At 42.1% G+C, this 18,503-nt stretch overlaps 1 protein-coding gene across 10 annotated transcripts in view; it reads left to right on the plus strand.

Moving 5' to 3' along the window:
* Window positions 1–5,230, plus strand: part of CCSER2 (coiled-coil serine rich protein 2) — a 174,370-nt gene extending 169,140 nt beyond the window's left edge. For 7 of the 10 annotated variants that reach the window (XM_012764693.2, XM_012764692.2, XM_076010190.1 and 4 more), the window contains one exon: window positions 435–5,230. In XM_012764693.2, coding sequence (XP_012620147.2) covers window positions 435–1,259 — 825 coding nt within the window. In that variant the 3' untranslated portion in view covers window positions 1,260–5,230. The remainder of the gene's footprint in view (window positions 1–434) is intronic. The other 3 variants (XM_012764694.3, XM_012764696.3, XM_012764695.2) reach the window with 2 other exon arrangements.
* Window positions 5,231–18,503: the final 13,273 nt, after the last annotated feature.

Genomic DNA, 18,503 nt, shown 5'->3' on the forward strand with positions numbered 1-18,503 from the left:
AACTTTAAAATGGGTAATATTCTGAAGATCACAGTTAATATCTGAATGCTTGTGAAGATTAAACCAAAATGCTATAGAAATCATTCTGTCAAGCTCTGTTATATATAAGGTGTTAAATACCTAATGAATCTATTAGGGCAGGAATTTTTTTCTATAATAAATCAGAAGTTTAATATTTTCTTTCCATCTGTTTAATTTTGGATCTTGTTTAGTGTTTACTGCCTGTATCATTTTTTGTTTGCATTATCACTCTTATATGTGTCTCATGAATTTGCTTGAATATTATAATTCATTTTTTAATTAAAAAACCCCACATACTCTCCATATTAAAACATAATAAGTACCAACACAGCCTAATTGGAACTTAATTTATATTAATTCTGGATGGCATTTCTAAGACAAATCATTGCTAATGTTTTGTTTAATTTCGACAGCCTCAAGTACTACAGCCTTCCAGCAGCCTTCCCAGACCCACAGACTATGCCCAGGGAAAACTAATAAAGCCGCAACCTATCGAGGCCCACAGTGAATGCGCGACCCAGGGCATGCATCAGGGTGTTGCACATCTGGATGAAAGCTTTACACACAGCTTGCAAGAAGAAAGCAACAATGGTTTGGAAGACCGGCCTTTTTCATCAAGCCCACAATTCATGATGGATGTGGCTAAGAGTGCACCTTCTGAAGGAAACTTGAACATGACTGTGGATGCTCAAGAGCCTCATCATTTGGCAAATAATCAAATTAGTGACATGCAGTTTATATCTACTTCTCTTCAGACACCTCCCCAATCAACTACAGTAGACCAGGTTAAGAAAGTTGGAAGAAATCAGTCTCAGTCTCTGCCAGTGGGCTGTACGTCTCAGCCCAAGTCCATACAGCCTTTAAAGCCATCCATCTTGAATTCTTTGGTACCTCCTCCAGTTTCTGAATCATCTCCAAATAGGACTCTCACTTGTAAGAAGTCACCGATAATCACAACATGTAATTCAGCTAAACTTCAGCCAACATCTAGTCAGACAAATCTTATAAATAATCCAAATCTGAAAGCATCTAAGCTCCGCCCACCTTCAGGCTCTTTCAAACAAAAACAAATAAGCAACCCCCAACTAGACCCTCAAAGCTTCCAGGTCAAGACAAGCATCCCAAGGCCACTAACACAAAGAAAAGAAATCATGCAGAGTTCAAATGGCAATTTGCCTTCTGGGGACTGTTTGGCTTCTAATCGATATTCTCGTCTTCCTAAACCAAAGATACATTAAGTACGTAGCCATCACCTGCCAATTTGGTTTTTTTAAAAACTGTTCTGAAATAGCTTTATGTGCAGTTTGCTACCATGGTGGAGGTTCCATTAAAAGCCTGCAAATGTTAAAATGTGGAAGCTTCTACTAGTTTGGCTCTTCCATTTTATATCCTGGTTGAAGTACATGCCATTTGAGCATATTTGTCTCAGGTAAACACACAAAAGTTTGCTTACCCATTTCAGAGGCCTGCCAAAGGCTCTAATCATGTTATCCATCAATCTGCACATCAGAAAATGCATAATAGTCTAATTAGCAGGCAAGAAGTGTGCTTTGCTGGTTTAGTACTGTCAAGGTCTGTATTTATTGTGGTTGTCAGAACCTCACCCCTTTTCACTTGTCCCTTCTGTGAATATGGCTACTATTTTAAAGATGTGGTGATAATGGAAGATGGTAGTTTATAAGCAGAGTTCTGGCCAGTGTTTTGTGTATTTAAAAGGTCTATGCAAAAGCTTTGTGATGAATAAAGGAGATTAGGTTTTTAATGGAAAATCTATGTAAGTTTTATTTTTTCTTGCTAGGATCAGCAAGCTAGTATTACTATTTATTCATTTCCCAGACAAATTCCCCAAGCTAAAAATGTTTCTTATTATATATAAACCAATTATATATTGCTTTAACATCTTGTTTTACACACACACACAAACCCACTGCATTTGTGTTTGTATTTGTTACTTGGGTAAATTTTGGAGAGCTTGAGGTACATCTTGAAACTTGTACCTAAAGATGTATCTATTTGTAACATACATTGGTGCTAGAGTTTGCTGGTAATTCAGTTTTGTACCCTATAGGCATATGGATCCATTATAGCCATTTTAAGGTTCCACAGCATTTATTTTATATTGTCGTTAATTATAATATTTATGTTTATTGACTTTCTGCTAATATCAGAAACTGGAATAATGTACTTGAAACATTTGCACAAAATTTTGATAGGATATAAATATCCTATATGTAGGGATTTAAAACTATTTTCTAGAGCAAAACAAATTAAAATATTTTGAGAGAAATTATGAATTTAGGTAAGACTATCTTGAGAAAGCTGGAATTCGTAATAATTGTATTTTTTAATTCTGTGTGTCCTAGGTTTCCCTTTTCTGTTGGTATTTGTTTGACAGTTTCTTGAAAGTAGATATTGGAAGGAAAAGAGAATTAAAGATGGGAAATTATGTTTTATTAAAAGGTACTGAAAAGTATTTCAAAGGCAATATGCTTATTTATTTTAATGTGCTGTAGAGGTAGCTGTGGAACCTCCAAGCAACCATGTGCACGAACCTTATCATGCTTTGGGACCACGTGTCAGACAGTTCAGTAAATTTGCTTTTCTTTTCTCCCAAATCATGTCATCTTTAGGCTGTTCACCTGTAGCTGCTTTAATTGAATGAGTATCTTTCAGAAAGATCACGTTACAAGGTCAGTGTTTGTTTTGAGGAGCTGACCAAAAATATATCAAAAGAGATTATGGACTTAAAAGTCACTCAAATTTCTAGGGATTCATTTAAAAAATTTACCTAGGTACATTTGTCTGCCCGTTTATAAGAGAAACAACAGCATATCCTTTAGTGGAAATTTCAAAAGAAGTGTTTGCTACCATTTTGACACAGTCTTCCCTTTCCTGTCAGATGAATTTGCCATTTGGTGGATACAAACCTTTCTTGGATTTGGTAACAGATGAGCAATGCAAATCTGGTCTCCTACTCTCAGGAGCCAGCACTTCTGCTGGGGAAGCAGTGAAATTCAGAAAGTTCTTCACGTAGTTCAGATATACTTCCAACTATATTGTTAGTACGCACTTCGTTGTTAATGGAGATGAGCCATGATGGCTGCAGCTACAAGTGGGCACGTGTGGTCTTTCATTTTGAAGGAGAAAAAACCCTGATCTCATATGTTGCAAATAGGATGTTATCATACTATATTTCCCTAAAGTAAAACATACTTATTAATGACTTAGGAGATTTTTGGTTTATTTAGAAGTTTGTATAGACACTTATGAAACATTATTTACACATTGGCCTTATTCTTAAGGGAAAATTTTTTAATTTTTAATTTATTTTTATCTCCCTGGTCTGAGGGAAATGTCTCTATTGTCTAGTACATAAAAATGTTGACTCCAGTAATTTTTTTTTTTTTTATTTTTCCTGCTCTATTTGTTTCTCCCTAATGAATTGGCAGAAATGTTAACCTGTTAAGTCAACTTCTCTGTACCTTTGTTGAGTATTAATCTTGGCAGAAGATAGGCTCATCAATATAATTATGAAGCATAATATATTTAAGAGAAAAAAATCTAGGATGCTTGCATAAACATAAAATATTTGCCTACAGTTTTCTTTAAAAACTGTAAGAATATCATGCTTATCTGCTCCTTAGTAAATGTTAAGTCAGAAATGGACATGAGGATGTAGCTCTGTTGAAATAATCATAGATCAGCTTTTCAGATTTGGCCTGATCTCTGTTTATTGCTTCTGTAAATCAACTCTGTGCCAAGTCCTCCTCCACAGGAACTCAGACCTCTTATTCTCTTAGTTCTTGTGACATTAGTGAAGATAGTTGCAGTATGTAAGTCCTGAAGAAGTTTTATGGAATGGTTAAGTTTCACATTTGTGAAAGAGGAAGTTAAGTATGCAGAATTAGATATTTGGCTGTTAATGGGATGCGTATCAAATTTTTAAAAGAAAGCTTAGCCTAAGGAGTTTATCCATACAGGTGCAGATGATTTAAAGGCATTAATGGATTATGTCATTTAGGATGTTTCTAATAACTTAAACCATCTAGCATTTTTCTTTTGGAGTCTCATTTTGATTTGTGCAATATTATCAGGCATATAGGCTACTGTCCATTGTATTTATATAGATAATAGGGAACTTACTAAGCATTTTAACAAGTAAAAATCTGAATATGAAAGAAAATATCAGATTTGCACTTTAAATGAGCTTAATTGCTTGGAGTTGTGCCTGAAATATCAAAATGCCACCTATTAGGTGTGGCTTTGTTGAAAGAATTTCTCTGTAATTGTTGCTATTGGAAGATATCAGTACAGCCTTTCACAGAATTATATTCCCAGCATGTCACTTTCCCCATTAAAGCACTAAGGTTTCTTTGACTGTTCCATTATCCCATTAAATATTTTACTCGTCTTTCTCAATGCATCAAAGAGAACGTGATCCCCCTATCTATAGCTGTCATTTCCAAATGTTCCTGTAGCGTAGATAGTGTTACAGACACCGAGGTGCACGCTTGAGTTTCAGAGCAGAGTTATCATACTGGCTTCCTGGTCTCTAGGGCACTGGAGATGTCCATTAGAATCACCCAACAGGCTTGCAATGAAGATCAATAAGACTGCAGCACCATTTCAGTTTACTCTCCATCTTACACAGTAGTTTTTGTGTTGCTAAATTAGTTGGGGTGGTTATGTTTGCATGTTTATGCAATAATTTGAAAATTAATTATAGTTGTAATACAAATACCTGATGTTTTTCCTTGGGGATGGCCTTGCTATTTTTCTTAATTCTGATGCTTGAATTCTATTTTCTAATGATCTTTTCCACATCTCTCTTTAAGTTTTCTGCTGCAGCAATTTGAAAGAATACTTTTGGATAAATGATTTATGATGGAGGGCGCCAATCTACAACTATGTCATTAATTGAAGATATATGTTTTAATCTTATTGGGGAAAAGCTACCCACTTTCTCCTTGGTAAAGCATTTCCATAACAAAATAATACTGACCCTATGAATTTGAAGTCTGTAAGTCATTACTAACAAAGAACAAAAATAATATCTGCAGTATTATTTTCCCATTGTTTTTAAAAACCAGTTCAGAGTACATACTGTATATTAGAATTTGCCTGTAAAATGAATTATAAAAATCAGATGTAAAATCTCTCCTGAAAATGTTGGCATAGTAAATAAAAATAAAGTTCATAATTATAAAACTTATCTTGTCTTCCTCAAAATTGACTTGTATAGTTTTTCTCTGTATCTGTCCGTTCTCCTCAAAGATATGAAACTGTTCATTTGCTTAATTTTTTTTCAAACTCTGACATTTTATTTTATATGCTCCTCTCCACACACACATCACACCCGAATCCTGGATTGAGTAGGAGTTGAACAATATTTTATTGTGTGTTTTCACAGATTCTATAAGTGATCTAGTACTTTAGTTTTCATTTTAATAAAATGCCTGCTTTATTTTAGAAAGACATTGGGATATTGAATATTTGAAGAAACTCTAGCACCTTGAGTTAGAATGTTGTACAAACAGGAAAAACACTGTTGTGATTTTAATTATTTTGTTTAATTGTTTTTAAACATTGCATGCACAAACTAGCTTGAAGCAAGAAAGATGTTTAATGAAATTTTGCCTAATTTTTAGGAACAAAAGTAATAGCAAATTTATATTTTTTTTCAATTTAATCAGATGTGATAATCGTATAATAAGATATTAAACAGTGCAGTGATATGTTATTAATCCATGATGGCTACATAAATTCTGGAAAAAGAGGGAGAGAAATTTCATTAGTAATAAACTAATTTACTACCTCTTAAGACACTTGTATCTACTTTAAGGCCATCTGAGTGTATCAACAAGTATTTTCTTACTCTGACTCAAATTTTTCCCTTCTTTTTGGTCAAGTGTAGTAATTTCAGTTTCTTCATTTATTCTATTGATTCCACATTTTCCACCCTCCCCCCCCCCAGAAAAGACAACTAAGCAGGAATTGGATAATTGACTTCTTTCTCTATTAATTTGGCTAAATTAAGTTTGGTGAGGTGTCCACTGTGTGTCAGGTGTTGGGTTGGCTTCCCGGTACACAGAGCTAAAGACCATACAGTCCCTGCCTCATGGAGCACAGGAAACAGGTGGTTTTTATCGCCCCATCCACTTCAGGACTGAGCCCTTCACTTCTGTTCCCTGTTCATCTACCTTTTTTGAATATGATGGTAAAACTCCTTTTTGCTGACGTTTCCCCTCTAGTTTCATTTCATTCTGAGCCTTGTAACTCCCTTTCGCTGTTCTTATCTTTGACTTTATGTAATGTTCATTCTTAGTTGGTCACATGCCATCATTCCCCTCTGAAAACCTGTCCTTTTATAATCGTTTTATTCAAGAACTCCCTCTTTAGCCATATAAGATATTATTAAGTACTCTGCTTTCCACCATGGTTCTTAGAATTTAATTCTGAGACTTCTCAACTATTTTAAGCCACCGTCCCTTTTAGAACCTCAGCCCATAAGATCTGGCTTTCTGAAGTCTACCCATAACATTCAAATTCATGTCCAGGCTTTGTTTTCTGTCCTTCCAGTTCTCCTGTATAGGTCAAACTAGTATGGTCTGGTTGACATTTTGGGATTTTAAAGAATTTTTATGACTACATAGTAGTTGTACATATTTGTACCTGTGGTCATACTGCGTAATGATCAAATTTGGGTAATTGGGTATCCATCACTCCAAACACTTCTCATTTTTTGTGTTGGGAACATTCCACATTTACTCTTCTAGTTATATTGAAATAGTCAATAAATTATTGTTAATTATAGTGGCCCTATTATGCTACTGAACACTAGATCTTATTCCCTCTGTCTAACTGTATTGTGTATCCATTAACCAAGTCCTCTTGATCCCCCCTCCCCAGCTTCTGGTAACTGCCATTCTACTCCACCTCCATGAAATCAGTTTTTTTAGCTTCCACATATGAGTGAGAACATATAGGACATTTGTCTTTCTGTGCCTGGCTTATTTCACTTAACATAATGTCCTCTAGTTCCATCGTGTTGTTGCTGGTTCCCTGCTATTTTTTACCGTGGGATCTCTGAGAAATTTAGTTCATCCGGAAGAGCCTTTTCCTCATTCATGAATTGTCCCCTCCTCATCCAGCCCTCAAATTAGCATCTAGTCTATGCAAAAATGAGAAAGAAACGGTTTCTCACAGGCACTTCTCTGATTTTTTAATTATAAAAATGGTATTGCCGTTTTCCAGATCCCCAAACACAACCTGTTATTTAATCCTCACAGGAATTCATTCATGCATCCATTTTGAGTATGAATAATGCTTCTTTGGTCCTATTTCAAGTGATTATAAAATGAATGGTTTCTGCAATACATCTTAAGTGTCAGTCTGTTAAAGTAAAAGGTGACTGCTTTATTACCTATAAGAAACATTGTTGAAATGCTTGTCCTGTGCCCAGCCCAGGTTTGACCTTGTGATAGGTGAGTAGGACAGATCCCTTGCAATGGAGATCAAATTCCAACAGGACAGAGGGATCCCAAACAAAGCACTCTTGAGAGAGCCAGGGGAACTCGCACCATTCTTCCTCAGCAACTGTGCATTTTTGTTAGGATAAAAAAAAAATTAAACAGCTCAACATAATTTAGGTCATTATCAAATAATCTGTAGTGGTAATGATACATTCGACCTAACCAAGACTTTTAAAGCACATGATCAGTTCAAAATATTTCTGAGTTACGGGAAATTTAAAAAATTTTCCTGACAAATTTTGGCTAAGGTATTTGCATTTGTGAAGGTAGGTCAAGTGCTAATGTAACTTGCAAAGAAAAACAAAAGTAATAGGATCTGTGATGAATTATTAATGCAAGTTGTTTCTTCAGTTGTGGTCCAGACTAATGCTGAGATGCAAACACAGCACTCTCATCTCCCTGCTGCCAGAGGTTGCCTCCACCACGTTTAAAGATTCAGGAGCTAGGCAGAGCTCACAGGAGGTGTTTGGGTGGGAAACATCTCAGCACTCTCACTTAGAACCCTGGACCTTGGTCTGACTACAGTTGGTTAAGGGGAGTTTGGATTGGGGTGGGGGGCGGTGTGTTTGTGTGTGTGTGTGTGTGTGTGTGTGTAGCACAGTGCTATCCTGCCTTTTAGAGCTCCCCAGGAACTAAAGGGGGAAGCAGAGGAGACAGTGGCCTTATCATCATTTGTGAATATTGCAAAAAACATTACTTAAGTCACAGAATGGACCAACCACAGAAGTACAAAGTGCCAATAAAAGGGAAAAAATACTGACCTTTGCTAGTAGTCGAGGAGATGAAAAATAGAATGACATGCTACTTAACATATCTTTACATGCAAAGAACTATTTAAAAGCGTAGAAAATTAGAAACAACCCAAATGTCTGAGAGTAGGAGAATGATTTAATTATTTCATTTATACGAAAAAATAACTATAGTCAGCTCTTAAAGAATATTTACTCAGAATATTCAAATTATAATATTCAAAATATATTATAATTGGAGACAAAAACAAAATGGCAAAGCCATGAATGCAGTACAATCTCAATATGTATGTGCTTATAAATACTTACATGGTGGTAGAATTATGGGTGGCTTTATTTTTTATCCTCATTTTATATATTTTCTATTTTTTTCTAAATTGTAAGACTGATCTCATAATCAGAAAAGTTTGTGTGTTTTTAATAATAGGGTCATTTCTATTTCCTAGGGAACATTCTTAAAGCACCTGGCACATAGGCATCCAGTAGTTGATGTCCCCTACTACGGAGTTAATAATGAGTGATCTTTGTTCATGACCTCCTGTCATACGATGACATTTTAGGAAATTTTAAGTCAGTTATGCAAAAACAACTAATGGCCCATTGTCCTGACCTGAAAAGTAGTTCTACTGCATCATTGCTTTATTTCTTTGTACGTTCAGATAGTTGGGGTTGGGAAAGCTTACTCTATGCATCAGAGATCCGTCCCTTGTCAGTGACAAAATCTACTTCTCCCAAACTTGAATAATTTGTCCCATTAGCAATGTACTAGGTAGACTTGGAGAGATTCATCCTAACTTCACAAGCCCTTCTCCATGTTCTACATTTAGTATTTTATTATTAGTCATTGGTTCCATCTACACCCTCCCAAAAAGGAGTGCTATAAATGAAAACCTTTATAGATTGGTCTTTTCCTGGTTCCTGCTCCATGAAGGCTGTTTGCTATGGGATGTCAGCTCTTACTGTATTAACTGGGCCTTTGTGCCTGGCATGACGGAATACATCACGCACTGTGTAGACTGTTACAGAGTATGGTTCAGTGGTGCTAGAAACCAGAGCAGGCAAATCCCAGGGCTTTGCCCCACTCTCTTTGGTTACAGACTTGAGGATTCCTCTGATCTGTGTAGCTGCTTGTTTTGCTGTCTCCTGCCTCCGAGCCTGCGGGAAGCTGCAGAACCAGCCATCCAATTCTGTTCCCTGGGCCAAGGAGGGAGACCCCCAACCGTTAATTATACCATTTTTTTTTTATGGTTTCCTTAATGCTGAGCAAATGCTGGTCTGCCTTGGTGTGCCTCCGGGGAAAGCTTACCGGAGTCCACTTGCCAGTTTCAGCAGCACAAGACCGGGCAGAGCTTCCTTCCCTAGGAACAGGTACACAGAGTGCACACTGTAAGAAATAGGAGGGGAAAAGGAATCCTAAAGCAAGAAACCTTATTAAAATCCAAGCAGATATTGACTTCTTTTGTACAGAGAAGTGAAATTCTTCCCACAAGTATTTTTCTCTTGTTATGAATATTTAATTTTCTGTATCCACTGGCTGGTGGCCAAATCTCACCACTACCTTTTTTTTTTTAGATCTTTTTTTTTTTAGTCCCTCCCTCCCCCTTACCCTTCCCAGCCTTTGGTAACCATCCATCATTCTACTGTCTGTCTCCATGAGATCAATAGTTTTTTACATTTAATTCCCACACATGAGTGACATGCAAGATTTGTCTTTCTGTGCTTGGCTTATTTCACTTAACAATGTTTTCCAGTTCCATCCATGTTGTTGCAAATGGCAGGATTTCATTTTTTTTGTGGCTACATAATATTCCATTGTGTTCATGCACTACAGTTTCTTTATCCATATATACATTGATGGACACTTAGGCCGATTCCATATCTTGGTTATTTAGAACAGTGCTGCAATGAACGTGGGACTGCAGATATCTTTTCAATATCCTAAATTCCCCTCATTTGGGTATATACCTGGCATCATCACCATTTTTTTGTATAGCTTCTAACTACAAATGAAGTTATGTGACCAGTGATTATTTTTCTTTGCCTGGGAAAATGGGGATTTTTCCTTTCTTCTGAATCCCCCCGCCCCCCCCCCCCCACACACACACGCTTTACCATTTTGTTCTTCTGCCACTCAACACTTGGACATCAAAGTGGCAAGTTGAGAACAGCAAAGGCAAGTGCGTTTGCACCATGTGCGTTCAGTGTCTGGTTCTCTGCTGGGCTTGAGAGGAAAGAAAAGACTGGGAGTCAGGCCAGGGCTCTGTGCTGTGGGATGGGGGCTGGGGGTGGGGCTCCCTTGATCCTCTCCTGCTTGGGGCGGGCAAGGCCATACTTTCTTGTTAGTCTCTTTTAATTCATGTTGTCTATGCTGCTCACTCCAGCCTCTGGGTGTTCCCAACAGGCAAGAGGATTTGGCCCAGTTTCCCACAGTCCTTTGTATTACACATTATATATCATTTTGAAAATTAGGCATCTTCTAACACAGTGTCACACCCCACAGGCCTGTCCCCCACCCCAAACTCTTAACACTCACTAGACAGAAGATAAATCATTTTTTAAAGGTAGGTCAGTTTTCCAAAGCTGTATGGGCTCATTTTACTCTTTTTTTTAAAAGCCATTACTTTTTGAGGCATGGTTTACATATCTAATTTACCCATTCCAAGTGTACAGTTCAAAGATTTTTTTTTTTTAGTAAACTTAGCAGGTGTGCAGCCCTCACCATATCAGTTTTAGAACATCTCCAGCACCCCTGTGAGGTCCCATGTGTTCATTTACTTTTAGTCCCTGCCCCTCCCATTTGTGCCTGGCATCACGAATCAACTTTCTGTCTCCATATATTCGCCCTTTTTGGACTTTCCATATAAACGGAACTGTACAAGATGTAGTCTCTTGGGTCTGATTTCTTCCACTTAGCATACGGGTCTCAAGGTTCATAGCATGAAGCACTTCATTCCTGTTTATTGTTGAATACTATTCCGTTGTATGGACGTACCACATTTTGTCTATCCACTCTCCAGCTCATGGGCGTTTATGTTGTTTCTAGTTTTTGGCTATTTGGAATAGTGCTGCTAACAACATTCACATGGGAGTCTTTGGACATATGCTTTCATTTCTTTTGGGTAGATACCTAAGAGTGGAATCGCTAGGTCATAAGACAAATTTATTTAACTTTTTAAGAAACTGCCAAACTGTTTCCACCTTCCAAGGTGGTGGCTACACCATTTTATGTCCCTGCCAGTGTTTTTATGAGTTCTATGGGACTTTCTACATACAGGATTATGCCATCTGCAAATAAAGACAGTATTACTTTTTCCTTTCCAATGTGGATGCTTTTGCTTCCCTTCCTTTTCCTTGCCTGATTGCATACCTCATTTTTCTCTTGAGGCTGACATTGCCAAACCTGGGGCTCCTGTGAAAGATTAATCCCCTGTGGCCACAAACCCCTGCTGTGGCCTTCTGTGGCTCAAGAGGACAGCAGCAATGTGCCAAAGCTGCCTTCCAACTTTGGGGGAGCAAGAGGGCAAAGCTCATTCTGAGTGACCTACACATAGGCCCATGTGACCAGGGAGCATGGCCTGAGGTCTCTGGACCCACTATTTTGAGACCCTCTAGTTCCTAGAGCCCCAATGAATATTTTAAGTGTCTTATTCCTACCTTATGTCTCCACTCACACTTTGCAGCAGGAGCTGACTGCCTGGATCCCAAATGGTGACCCCAAATTGTTTTAATAAAAGTCATCGTATATTATCCATTATTAGTGAAGGAAATAGTTGGAATCTTGGAAACACAGCACAGAGGCATTTGGGAAACTGAGCATGCCAGACTGTAAGGCCTATGATTTTAGACATATGTTCTCCAAACTGAGTGTGGGGCCTCATGTCTGATATTTATTTTTTAACACAGGAAGAGATTTAGAGATGCAGGGTGAGGAGAAGTCACTTTTTTCTTGGGAATCAGGGAGCCTCAGAGAAGGTTAAGCTGCTGTCAGTGACATGAATTAGAGTATCCAAGAGGGGTAGATTGAAAGAATATTCAATACTATAATTTTAATTTTGTTTTCCAAATCTGAACTTTTGCTGTAGTATAAACTAAAAAATTAAATTCAACAAAATCATCTTTGTTGCCAAAAATGGCAGAAAATACGGTGAATCTCAAAGGAAACATGGAGTTTCTAGGGTTCTGAGGTGGAGAAATACCATTATTATGACCCTCCCCAGATGGATGCAGAATGGGGGAGCTTGGCTATATATTACTAGTTAATATTTGTTGAGGGCTCTCTGTTTTTCAAGAACAGAGTTGAGTGCTTTATAAAAGCAACCTTTATAAAAGACAGACCATCTTGTTTAGTGTCCATGCAGGGTACAACGGAAAAACTAAAAACACAGTGTGGCAGCCAAAAGTAAATTCACAATAGTGTAAATCCTTTACCAGCTTTCTCTAAAACTCTGATGGGATCCAAAGACATAATCTGCACGGCGACATTCCTGAAGAGATAGATGCTTCCCTCTCCAGCCCTCTTCCCCTGAGCCTTCCCCACTGCCGCAGCCGCTCCAGGGCATCTTTCTTCCGGGCTCGCCCACCATCTCCCTTCCTCCCCGCCCAGTCCCTGACTTCAGGGAGGAGTCGGTCCGCCCACAGGCCCAAAGAGAAGCCGGTGGGCCACAGGAAGACCTACCTGTCCATCATCTCACAGACTCCCAGGCACATGAGTGCAATACTGGGGTCAAAAGGAGCTCTGTGCCATGCACTGTGAGGAGTGCATTATGTGTTAATTACAATGATAATAGCTAATAACCCTTGATGCTTTGTGTGTGCCGGACATTATTCTATACTGCTTTCTATACTGCCCTCTAATTCTTGTAACAATCCTAAGAACCAGGCACTAGCCTCAACATTTTTCAGAGAGGAAGCTAAGGTTCAGAGAAGTTAAATAATCTGCCTGAGCTCACAGCTATTAAATAGCATAGTAGAATTTGAAACCAGGCCATTTGCATCAGAGTCCATGCACTTAATCACAAGGTTATTACTATTTCTCAAGGAATATCTCATCTAAGTGCATGTCACAATACCTCGTGCTTTTTCACATGATAAAACTGAAGCTCATAGCTCAGGACCTTTGGGCATATAAAAAAAAAAAAAAAAAAAAAAACAACTGAAGCTCAAGGTGTTAAAGGTCAATGGCCCAAAGTCACCCAACTAAAAACAATAGCAGAATAGACCTTGGTTGGGGCTGAAACCCGTAAGTCTAGTATACAATGCTGCCATCTAGTGGTAAAATCTGGAAACTTCCTTACACATACACACCCTGCCCATTTCTAAAAATGATTTACAGTTGCTTAAAATTTCAGAAGACAGAAACCCTGCCAAATCCCCAAAGTATTAAAATAAGAGCAAAAGGACAATGACTAGATAATAATGGAAGTGTGGATAAGGTAATAACTTTTATGTGAGAGCAGGCTTGGCTCTGAGTTTGCTGGCAGCCAAGGCAAAGAGGGAAATTTATGTGTTCTCTTGGCCCTCACTGCCCAGTAAAAGGTAGATTAATTCATCCTAAGAGTTTTGCTGCCCTTGGGCTTCATTACTAATTCGGCAACAACAGCACTAAAGACATTGGAGGTGCCTCCTTGTGGACATTCATTTACCTGGAAAAGCCAACTTAGGACCCCTATGGAACAGGAGTGCCTGTTTATATAGGGGCCCTAGCCCAAAGTCATTGCTGGCATGGGAATGCCTCATGAAGGCGTCAGCAAACTCTATCCACTAGGTCTTGCAGGCCCAGGCATCACCTGTAGTCCACTAGTTTTGGCTCACTTATGTTTGGAAGGCAGCACTGAGGATCTGACACCCTGGTTTGGACTTTTGGGGGGTGGCAACGATGGTCATCTGTTGTGCCATGAGCTCCAGAGACATACTCTAGACCTGTGCTGTCCAGTAAAGTAGTCACAAGTCGCATGTGGCTACCGAGCACTTGAATTGTGGCTGGTCTGAACTAAGACGTCCTGGAAGGGTAAAATCCACACCAGATTTCATGTTAAAAAAGGTAAAATATTTAATATCTCAAAAATAATTTTTATACTCATTACATTTTGAAATAAATTATTTCATATTGGGTTAAATAAAATGTTATTAAAATCAATTTCACTTATTTCTTTTTATGTTTTAAAATGTGACTTTTAAGCCATTTAAAATTGCATATGTGACTGGCCCTGCATTTCTATTAGAGAGCGCTGGTCCAGACCACTCAGCCACCTCTTCCTGGGCCAGGCACAGTGCTCACCACGTGCAAGGCCCAGGAATCCTAAGGATCTTCTGTGCTTTCGAGGGGAGGACCCTTGTCCTTGTCCTCCAGATTCAGGCTGGCTTGAGAGGGGATTTTCAAGAGCCTAATGTGAACCACACCAAAGCTGAGTTAGAGTTGAAGAATTTGGCTAAAACGTCCCAAACAACTTTGCAGGTGGGACACTGGCTGTGTGTGTGAACAGCCCATGGGGTGGGCTGGGGCATTGTCAACAATGGGAGAGCAGGGAGGGGAAAGCAAGCATGTTCTTCTAGAGGCCAGATGAACAACCCCACGGACCTGAAGTGGTCTCTGTTTTGAAAAGGGTCCTCCAGTCTCTAGGGCTGTATGCTCATTCCATCAGTGGGGCGGAGGTCTGGGCTCCAGGGTTTGGACTTCGCTCTCTAAGGCAGGCTCTCATTTGCATTACATCAGTGATAGGTTTCAGAGGCCAATTTTGTAAATTTCCTTTGGATTTTAAGAAGGCTGGAGGAAAGGAGATTTCTTAGAGCATAAAGCTTTTGTAAATTATCAAAATCCCAAGCACGCACATTGCCAAGCACACAGGAACCACAAACCCCCATCATTACTGTGGTTCAATTTTTTTCTCTATATAATGTGTTACAATATTAAGAGTGAATTTCCCAGAAGTTTTAGCCACTTTACTCTGGCTGCACCAATTATATTAATAACAAACTCTTGCAGTCGCAACAAATGAATGTCAACAGGTCCCAGTGCACCACGTTCCGTGTGATAACTCAATGAAGCAAAATTCCTTTAGAGAGTACTTGGAGTACAACAGACCACATGTTTGGGAATCTTTGGTCAAATCCCAAAAGATGGCATCATGCTTCCGGGCAGCTGGCCAAAATGTGAAGGCAACTTGAGTGGATGGACTTCTTCAGAGTTCCCAGTCTACTCTTGATGCATCTAACCTCAGGCTCCAATTCCTGCATAAGATTGAGTAGGACCAGTGCCCACCCAAGTTATCAGAAGGGGGGGGGGTGTGCCTCCCACACAGAAACCCCCGTGGGACTCACTGTGGGGTTTGGTCATTGGATTATATGAATCTCGTAGCCCACAGAGGATACAGCTTCAGGGTCTCCCGGGGTGGCTGGCATGGGGACTCCCTGAGTCCTGCACAATGAGCGGGTGCACCAACGGCTGGGCTGTGCTCTGCCTTGTTGGCTGTTACCCTGGGCCATGGCTCTCGGGCTGCCCTCAAACCTTGCACCCCGCTCAGGCTAGAGCTGTCATGGGGGAGCAAAGCCCCTGGGCCACTAGGTGCTCAGTGAGCTCCCAAAGGGAAGGGAAAACTCAGGGTGCAGAGGTGGTGCTGTACCTCCTGTCAGCCCTCCCCCGAGGGAGATGCGCCTCAGGACATGGTGAGATTGAGTTCGGTCAAGGGCCTTCCAACATGCAGAGCTTGAGCAAGGCCTGCCGAGGGGTTCCCGGGGCCTCCTTGCGTTCCCTATCCGCCCGCAGGTGGCGCTTCCGTCCCCAAGGCCCGGGAGGGGGCGGGCAGCGTTTCCACGGCCTGCGTTCCCAGGCACGGCCACGCGGGGGCGCGCGGCTCGGTGTCCCGGGGGCCGGCAGCCCGCGCCCTTCCCCAGACCGCAGCCTGAGCGGCCGCGGGGCGCCTTCGCCGCGCCTTGAGGCTCCCGCGACGACGTCGTGTCCAGCTGGGGATCTGCCGCGCGGCCGGTTGCGGTCCCCTGCCCGCCGATGGCGCGTCCTCGCAGGGCTGTTAGGAGGCGGGAGGTTCCGCAGGTGCGGGGTCTGGTCCGGATCGGAATTTGCAGCGGCACGGGGGTCCCGGGCGTCTCCTCCAGGATGAGAAGCGGGGCTCGGACTGCACCCCCAGAGGGGAGGGCCCAGGGCCGGAGGAACGGGCTGGCCGCAGTATCCCGGTACTTTTGTGCTTGTAAGTTTCTGCCTCTGCCGCCTTTCAGAGGGAAAAGTTGCCTTTGGAACCGGGGGTTCCTGGGCCTCGGTCGCGTCCTGAGTGACACCGGGCGCCCGTCCGCGGACGTCTCCAGGAGGCTGGGACCTCGCCCAGCCACCCCGGGTGACAGCGTGCTGGCGGGCTGGCAGGAAGGCGGGGTCTGCACAGTGATGAAGGCTGGCAGTCCCGGACCGCACCGGGGCCAGGCGTTCTTTATGCCTCAGTGGTACTGCCTGTAATGCCACCACAATGCAGGGGCATGGTGCTCCGTGCTCGCATGTTCCTGGTGGCGCAGGCGACGGAGGCGAGCACAGGGAGCTGGAGGAGTGTGCCCACACCACCCAGCTGGAGCTGGCAGGGCGGGCACTAGTGGCTGGGCAACTGCACTGCAGAGCGGGGACTTGAACCGCTGTGATCTTCCTTGCCGCGCCCGAGGAGCTAGCACCGCCAGGCGTGGACCCCGCTGTCTGATAGCGGCGGCCTCTCAAGTTCGCCCAGCTCAGCACCCTCGTCTGCCACGCGGCCTCCCCGTGGGGCTGGGGCTGAGATGAGCTCCCGGCAAGGTCCAGGCCCAGAGTGGGGGTTGAGGAAGCAGCTGCACTCCCCCTCCCCCCGCCGTCCAGTGAGCCTGCTGACCCAGGCCTGGGAGCCCCATTATGAAGGGCCAGGGGTGTGTCAAGGGGCAGGGGTCTTGCAAAGCAGGGGGATATTTTTGTGAAAATATAAGTGAAGGTCTGGAGTTTATTTATTCGACAGAAACGTATGGGTGCCTGCTCTGTCTCAGAACAGTTTAGGTGCTGGGGAAGCAGCAGTGGGGCATAGGAAAAGGACCCCAGCCCCTACCTTCACGAAGCTTCCATTCTAGGGAGAAAGATAGAAAGTAAGTAAGATGAATGAGTTAAAAAGATAGCTCATTAATGGTAATGTGTGCTTAGAAAAGCACAGGAGAGGAGGAGCGTGCGAGTGTGTCTGTGTCTGTGTGTACGTCTGCAAGTCTGCGTGATGTGTGTGTTGATGTGTGTGTGTGTTTGTGTGGCATGTGTGTTTCTACGTGATGTGTGTGTCTGTGTGATGTGTACATGTCTGTGTGCTACGTGTGTGTGTGATGTGTACATGTCTGTGTGCTACGTGTGTGTCTGTGATGTGTACATGTCTGTGTGCTACGTGTGTGTGATGTGTACATGTCTGTGTGCTCCGTGTGTGTGTGTGTGTGTGTGTGTGTGTGTGTGCCGTGTGGTGAGTGATTCCGTCTGTGATCAGGAGGCCACGCAGGCCTCGCAGAGCAGATGCCATCTCACTCAGTCCTGGAGGAGCAGGAGCCAGACGAGCCCGCCCTGCGACCAGTGACTGCGGCTGGAGGAGCACAGGTAAAGTCATGGTGCAGGTGAGGGACATGTGCAGGGGCCCCCAGAGTCCTCCGTGCTGGCACCTGCAGAAAAAATGCTGAGTTGTGGTCTCGAAGGCTCCAGAGAGCAATTGCCATAAAAATAAGGTCCGGGGCCCGGAGACAAGAAACTGTACAAACAGGTGAACGTCTTGGGGCTGAGGAGTTGCTGGTTCCAACTGTGAGATATTTGTGTATCGCCATGCGGTACCCAGAAAGTAAAACTTTGGAGAACAGGCAGAAATGCTTAAATTTGAACTTCAAACAGTGGGGTTTTTTTTTGTTGTTGTTTGTTTGTTTTGTTTGTAAGAAGACATTTATTGTTCTCAGCAGCAGGAAATCATGAAATGACTCCTTCATCTTCATTTCCATCACCAAGGGACACGTGGCAGGCGGTTGGAACCCAGCTCAGCAGCGAGGAGGCTGCGGCCTGGGCACCCTGATGTCACCCATGTGCCCCTTGCAGGTCCCAGGTCCTCACAGGCAGCACAGGACGGTGCCAGCAGATGCGCCCACCCTCATCCATCCCTTCCCAGAAACGTGCCAGGAGTACCTAGGACAGCCGCAGGTCCTTTCTCTCACTGTGCCCCGACTC

The sequence above is a fragment of the Microcebus murinus genome, chromosome 14 (genome assembly GCF_040939455.1).
Source record: "Microcebus murinus isolate Inina chromosome 14, M.murinus_Inina_mat1.0, whole genome shotgun sequence".
NCBI classification, from domain to species: domain Eukaryota; kingdom Metazoa; phylum Chordata; class Mammalia; order Primates; family Cheirogaleidae; genus Microcebus; species Microcebus murinus.